At 37.2% G+C, this 8,042-nt stretch overlaps 2 protein-coding genes across 2 annotated transcripts; one reads left to right on the top strand and one right to left on the bottom strand.

Annotated features, from left to right (window-relative positions):
- Positions 1-1,000: 1,000 nt before the first annotated feature.
- On the bottom strand, positions 1,001-1,342 carry LOC148584604 (uncharacterized). The gene has a single exon (XM_088518532.1). It carries the CDS (start codon positions 1,340-1,342, stop codon positions 1,001-1,003), a length of 342 nt encoding a protein of 113 aa, XP_088374658.1.
- A 2,829-nt stretch (positions 1,343-4,171) lies between these two features.
- On the top strand, positions 4,172-5,582 carry LOC132184823 (uncharacterized). Its single transcript, XM_059598597.2, has one exon. It carries the CDS (start codon positions 4,553-4,555, stop codon positions 5,480-5,482), a length of 930 nt encoding a protein of 309 aa, XP_059454580.2. The 5' UTR covers positions 4,172-4,552; the 3' UTR covers positions 5,483-5,582.
- Positions 5,583-8,042: the final 2,460 nt, after the last annotated feature.

The raw sequence follows: 8,042 nt of genomic DNA, 5'->3' as shown, positions 1-8,042 counted from the left end.
GTGCTACTTATAACAACAAATATAAAAATAAAATGCCGAGAAAGTGAAATATTGATATGAATTATAAACTATTACCTTAGTAGTAATGTAGTATATCTTATACAAATTAAGAACCACAGTCTTAAAAGGAAAAACACATCAATGTAAACACAAACCATGCTTACATGAATACACAGATTGATGACCTGCCATGGGGTGATCAATCACCCGTACTTATTATTTTTTATGTTTTTTCAAAAGGAAACAGTAATCCATAGATTATTGTTGGAGCGGAGGATATTATCTTCAACTGGAACGAAATCTCACGATTATGTTTTGAACTTAATTTTTATTGGCCTACACAAATAGCTTAGAGAAATGGGAGACTACTGGAATGGAAATATGGGGCTCAGTCTGCAGGTCCCACAATAGCATTCGACATCAATACCTTACTATCTGATTTAATCACAAACCTTAAATGCAAATATGCTCCAATAAAATCCCCTTTCACCTCCATTGGTTCCTTGCTTGCATGGTTCAATATCTCAAACCTAACATGGTTCAATGATGCCTTGTCCGTTCAAATGGGCGTCTTTCCTCTTTAGTCTTAGTCCCAGCTCTATAAATTGAGCAAATTAATAATGCATAGAAGTGCCCTACATCATGTGAACTTTTTTAAAGGCTCTCAGCCTATGGATTGAAATGGGAGATTTGTAACACATACAAGAAAAGAGATTTTTTTTTTTTTTTTGAAAAAAAAGTGGAGGCTCGTAAGCAAGTGATAAATAAAAATGAAGGCATAATTCTTTCAGCGTTCTAAAAAATTCATGAAATATACTTTGAGTCAAACATCACATCATATATATATATATATATATATGGAGGGAGAGTCCTTTTCTTTTTTTTCTTTTTTTTTTTTTGAATCAAGCTTGATAATTTTTCATAAAATGAATCATTGACAGAACAATATAATATCTCTAATACAAGATGGACACTCCTCACTCCATACAGTATCATTGACCTAGTGAAAGGCTAATTTTGCTACACCGTACACCACTCTATTACCCTCACGATGTACATGGTTCACCTGCCACCTAGTGTAAGCATTTAAGCTTTGTTTGACATCATCAATCAGGTGTCCCACCAAACTAGTGTTCAACCCCTTTTCAAGGATAGCAGTTGTGATCAGCTTGGCATCGCCTTCAATAATGAGTTGCTGCACTCCTCTCTCCCTTCCAAATTCAGCTCCATAATAGAATGCCAAAGCCTCAGCCGCTATAGATTCCCACAAGCCCCTCTTTCTGATGCATTTTGCAGCTAAGAATTTCCCATCTTGATCACGCAAGACTAAGCCGAAGCCCATCACTGAGGGAGAGTCATTTTCATCGGGGTGTGGTGTAAAATTTCATTTTACAGCCTTCAATAGAGTTTTTATATCAGATAAAAGTACTAAATACAACATAAATGAAAACATAGTATATTTATTTCAAATCAATATCATGGATTTTTCTATTACTATCGAATCCTCTACTCACTTTCAAACTCTCGACACTAAAGTCTCCAAAATCAACTAAAACGATGATTAAAATTATTCTCATATCAAAATTATCATTCATTTGAAAAAATGAAAGAAATTTAGAGTTGGAACCAATCATAGGCGAAGAAATCTAGGATTATGATTATTCAAACATGTTAATAAATAAAAATAACCGACGATATTTTTCTCATTCTTGTGGCTTAGCTTTGCATATGGATTTGATTAAAGTATTTTCCATCACATGCATGCATAGAGAGTAAAAGAGTAATTTTCCGAATTTATTTGGGGTTCGCTAGTGGACAAAATATATAGAAGGTACGAAGCTATCATGTGCATATCTCACTTTTTATTGTACGTATCTCCATAGCCCTAGGGGGCGGCAATGGGTGGGATCGGGATCGAAAGCCCCTTGCAAAGCCCTTGCACACCTTATAAACGTCCTTCATCTTCATTCCTTCCTACCCTACACACTTATTTGACAGACTGACATTCCAAAGAAAACAAAGCCACCTAAGAGAGCGTGATAGTGATAACGAGAGTCTACAATTAACATTACTCCTTTGACCCCTAAAAAATACATGAAAAATGTTGCGTGAGCATGCTGAGTTAATGGTGGGATAGTGATATATAACTTTACTTTTTATTTGGAAAAAATATAAAAAAGTATTCAAGCTATTAATTAGCTGTTTACAATATAGCTTTTCAAAGTTTAAAAGGTATTAAAGTAGCCTCTCAAACTACTAAAATGTATTAAAAAGGTCACTTATTTTTTTATTTAGTCCTTGGAGTCAAATTGTATTTATTCGCCCATTGTTTATAGGAATATAAAAAAATACGTGACTTTTTTGATACATTTTGGTTGTTTGGGAGCTACTTCAGTACTTTTTGAACATTAAGAAGCTATATTGCAAATAGCTGGTAGTTTGGGGAGGACTTTTTTATATTTTTCTCTTTTTATTTTTATATTGTTGGGATGTGAGCGAGTACCAATAAAGGCCCATTTGGCGATCAAGGCCCAATGTTACGCCTTGACCAACCGAGTAGTATAGCATGCACTACCCAAAGTTTGCCTTTCCTTCCGCGGATTGGTGGTTGCATAGCACTACAAGGGTGCGTTTGTTAAACGCTTTTGATCCGATACTATTCATCTTACTTTTTTACTTTTCTAACATTCTCTTACTTTTCACATCAAATCAACAACTTTTTATTACTATTTAAATAAAAAAATCACTATAAAATAATTTTTTTTTTTTTTTTTTTTCATATCAAACATTCTTACATTTTCACTTTTTTTTTTTTTTTTTTTTTAAAAAAACATTCTTACTTTTTTTTTCACATCAATCAATTTTTGTTACAGTTCCAAACCACTAAAATTTCAAAATCCTTTACCAAACGGAGTCCAAATTAGGAATTTGATCTCTGCCCTATCTCCAATCTCATTGCCCAACACATCTCTGTCGATTGAATGTTAGCAATTGGGGTCAAGCAAAATCAATTCACTAATCCTTTAGACCCCAAACTTACAAAAAAATACTTGTCACATTAGTCCGAGTCAATCTTGAGACTCACCCACAATCTTATATAAGGGGCACGTGAACCATTCTCTTGTCGACGCGTGGCATCTAGTCACCCCCAAAGCTCATCACTCCCCAAATCTCAAGATTTGGGAGTACTAGGGGGGAATAGTCTCATTAAAAGCCTAGTAAGTTCATATATCAATGAGGAAGGACAAAGGTACGATTCCAACATTTCTACTCTATTGGAATTTTTCATTAATTATCTATTCCAATTACTCAAAATTAGTGATTCTCGTATTATGAAATCATAGCTCTTTATTTTAAATTTAATGATCTATAAAATTATTTAAACCTCGATAAAACAAAAGTCATCTTAAAATCAAAATTTAATGCGTTGGTTATACAAAAGCAACTGACATTTTATAGACGAGTAATTGGAAATGATCTCAATCCTTTTCCAGATCATCTTCTATAGACGAGTAATAACTTAAGCATAAAAAGCTATTTCTCGTTAGCCCACTTCAGCAAACTCTCTACCTTATTGTTGACATGTTACTGACCGAAACTTAATTAAATGAAAAACCAAAAAAAAAAAAACACCCAACAAAACGGAATAGGATTCTCTCTATTTCAAAAGGAAATAAAGAAGAACAGGTTAAGACAATTTATGAGAATAAAATTGTCTTTCTAATTTTGTTTAAGACCATTTTGCCCTTTTTTTTTTGCCTAATTTCCGGTTGACAACAAAACACATTAAAAAGACACAACAAAAAAACCTAAACACCATGATGCATAAAGAAAGACATAGATAGATGGTCAATTTTCGTCACAACAATGGATCGATTAGTATTAATATATGGCTCCACAGGGCCGGGCAGTGGCGACCGAGCAAAATTATTGCTATGAGGTGACCCAATACTCATTACAAGACACCGCCGTTAATGCGGATTAGATTTGCTTTAACTAATACTCATTTTTCTACCAAGCATGAGATTAAATAACAAAACGACTCGTTATACGTCGAACAGTTTTGTGGAAGAAATCAGGCATCCAACGGTGAGTATTTCATCAAACATAAAACCAGCCACCTTATAAAAGCCCTTCTTCTGTATTCTCTTTTTGTAGGAGTGGTGTTTTCTAGCTCTGTTATCAGCTATGAGCAAGAGCTTCCTGCAGAATTTCACTGCACTTTTTGCCTTTCTTTGACAAGGCCTCTGTTTATTCTCTGGTTTTGTCAATTAAATCCACTATTTTTTTTTCCTGGATTTTTCAACGTCTCTGCCCAAGATTTTGATGAATTTGCAGAGAATCTCTTGAGGTCTAAAATCAGCAATTTTTTTTACATTGATATTAGACCTCTGTTTCGTTCATTTCTCTCCCAATCTTTTCTGTAATACTATATTCATACAATTCTCTCGTTTCCAGTGTTTTTAGTCTGGTCTACGAAATAGCATTCTCTTGGGTTCCTCTTGTTTTTCTTCTTTTCTAATTCATAGAATCAGAGTCAAGTAAGCACGCCATGGCCAGCCTGTTTCAGAGCTCCTCGCTCAGAAATCCCAGATTTGAGACGGCAGTCTGGGCGGCAAAGCTCTTGCTCCTATCCATGGGGGTTGTTTCCATTTTTATGATGTTCAAGGTGTCAATAGTTCCGTACACAGTTAACTTGTCGGCGTCCACTCTTCCTCGCCTCTGGATCTCCCTCCGGAGCTGGCTGTCTCCGCCGTACATCTACATCATCGTCAACTTCATCATAATCACCATCGCCGCCTCGTCCACCTTCCAACACCCAAATCACCACCATTCATCCTCATCGCCCACCAATGCCAAGCCGGTCACCGCCGCCGCCGCCGCCGCCGCCGCCGACCAATTCCAGAACGAAGACGAAACCAATAGCTCCGAAGACCCCCCCAATTCAAACGCCATACCAACTACAGCCAACATTGATGATTTCCACGAGACCATCTGGGACGACATCATGCAACAGCAAGAGGAGCGGCAGGTGGAAGATACTAATCTGCCCAATGCTTCGCCGGAAACATTTCCCGGCGAGAAGGAGGAGGTGGAGGACGAGGACGAGGACGATAGCCTGGACGCGACGTGGAACGCGATCATGGAGGCGCAAGGGAAGCCGGTGACGCGGCAGCTGAAGAAGAGCGACACGTGGGACGTGCCACCGCGTGTCGGGAGGATAGAGGCGGCAGAGAAAAATGATGGGGTTGGTGGCGGCGGCTGCGATGATGGTAATCCGGTGGCTTGGGATCGGCGGGAGCTGAGGAAGGCGGACACCTTCAACGACAGAGGGTCGTTGAACAGGAGGGACAAGTCGATGAGTCAGGACGAGTTGAAACGGCGAGCGGAAGCGTTCATAAAGAAGATCAATTATGAGATGAGGCTGGAGAGGCTGGAATCTCAGCAGCGTTTGATGGAGATGGTTAATGGTGGTGTTTAGTTTTACCTTTTTTAATTAATTAGGAGTATTTTAACGTATTAATTAGTATTAAAATCAGGAAAATGCATGACAATCTCTGTTTTCTGTTAATGGTTAAAAAAAAAAAAAAAAAAAAAAAAAAAGGAAGGTAAAAACCCAGGCAATTGGTGATGGAGTTGGAGGTGAAACTTTTTAGTGATAAATCTGGAAATATGGGGAGTGCTTCTGTTGGTCTTACGACTCCTACCATCCATTTAGAATCTGATATTTTAGAATAGATCATATGGATATGGTGTGTGGATGGGGTGTGTATTAGTGTATATATAATTAATATATACATAAACTCTCTGCTTTTGTATTATTTGAAGTCTATTGATCAATGTGGGATCTTTTGTATTTAAAATTCTTTTGATTTTTTTGTTTTGCTTTAGTAAGTGAAAATGAAATTACGACACATATAAATGTACAATCACATATAATCACTCTCCACTCCACTCCACTATGGATTATGATACAAATAAGAGTTTAAGGACTATGTATTTAGAGGTCCAGATTTGGATCCGAAAATTTATTTACAACAAAAGTACTTCACAAGAAAAGGGCAAAAGGAGCAAGCATAGATAACTATGTCCATTCTATTGGTAGGAAGTAAAAATAGAGTTGGCGCTTGAACCCACACACGCCATGGTGGCACGTGGCATACACATGTTGTAACAGATAAAAGCAGTGGGGAGAGAGTTGGCGGAAGATGGTAGAGGAGTGGCGTGTAGCTTGTATAGATTAAGAAGTTGTAGTAGATTAAAGATTGGAACACAAAACATGAGTGTTGTTGAAACTAAGAGAAAAGAGAAAGGAAGAACCTATTCAAAATAGGTTGGAGAATGATTGTTTTGGTAGATAATGCGTGGAGGAGGGTTTTTTCTCATAGAGCGTTTTGCCATAAAGAAAGTCTTTGTTTGCGAATAATTTAAAATTATTCTTCTTCTTCTTCTTCTTCTTTTTAATATATAATAATGATGTTCCTTTTGTGGGAGAATAGGCAAGGCACTAATCACTCGGCTGACGGCTCCTTACACATTGTTGTCGGCGTTGGGCAATCGACCAAAAGTTCCCATTGGCTTTTAGTATATTGAACAGCATCTATTCCTAGAGAATGGGTCTTTTAGCGGTACGGGTCATATAAACAATTGTTGTGCAAGTCCAAATTTGTTAAAATTTGATAAACATTGTCACTCACAAACTTTACGTAATGAATCGGGTCAAGTTATGGCTCGTCTAACTTCGAAAGGCGTTAGTGATTTTTACTGTCTAATTCTTTTTTGTGTGGCTCTCGGCGGGAGTCGTGGGACCGTGATAAAGGATATTTACTAATTCTTATGGTTGGGGGGAGCGCTTGGGAAAGTAGTAGCCCCGTCAGTTGACAGCTTCATAACAAGACAATACGGGAATCAAATCATCATGTTGGCCCCAAGTGTTTGAATTTGAATTTAGCCTTTACTTGCCAGGACTAAAACAGTCAAAAAGAATTTAAGCAATGTACCAGGGTGCATGCATGGGTACCGAAACACAATGATGAATATATAGGAATATACATAAATATAATCCGATGCTGTACTTTGTCTTTCTCTAAATCTCTCCTCCACTGTATCCGCTCTAGCTCTGTTATTTATGGCCAACAGCCTAGTTACACTTATTGGGTTGAGCCCACTACGAACTATTCTTCAAGAAAGGAGGGAGCTCATTTCCACTCAGCTTCACGCAAGAGAGGACATGGAGATAATTTATTATTCAATTTTTTTTAAAATTTTTTTTTTAATTTTTTTCAAAGCCAGACCTCATAATTTAGAGGATATAACAACTAATAGCATATATTTACGGATTAATTTAGAAGAATATTATTTCCTCAGAAAAGATAAATCAATGAAGATACTTTTTACAGCACCTCCATCAAAGACAACAGCACCAAATACAAAAAGGAGTCCTTCAGCATTATGCAATTGGGCCAGAAGACCCAAACAAAAATCAAGCCCAGGTATGAGGCAAGAAACTTTTAGAGAGAAATGCTACTGACATTTCAGCTTTCACATTTTTTATTACACTTTTTCTTAACGTGGCATTAAAATAAGTTATCATTTAGTTTAGAAGGATTATTATTAAATTTTAGATTCAATTATAATTTTAATGTCATGACCTCGTAAAGAGAATCCTACCAAAAGTAAAATATGGCAGTAAAAAAAAAAAAAAAAATGCGTAAAATTTAGAGAAAGCTCTAAAATGACAGGCAAATGACCCCCGGCCACACGTTATAGCAGCAAGTTTTAGGCAGTGGCAAAGTGAATGTCAATCCAACCAATCCATTAAGGTTTGTGCATGAAATGAGAGATTAGCAAGCAGCAAGTAAAATGTTCTAGAGTAAGGACTAAGGAGTCACCAAGAGGGTCACCAAACGAAGGAGGATCGGAGCTCATCAGATCGCGAGATGTAAAGAAGTGAACAAGAAACACAGCGTTTCGCGGGGCCGAGAAGAGATAATCAGCAGCAGCGTAATCAAGGGTAAGCACCACCAGTTCAATTCCTCCAC

Source organism: Corylus avellana, chromosome 7 (assembly GCF_965113065.1).
Source record: "Corylus avellana chromosome 7, dhCorAvel1.hap1.2, whole genome shotgun sequence".
NCBI lineage: Eukaryota > Viridiplantae > Streptophyta > Magnoliopsida > Fagales > Betulaceae > Corylus > Corylus avellana.
This window is presented reverse-complemented; position numbering and strand designations above follow the sequence as displayed.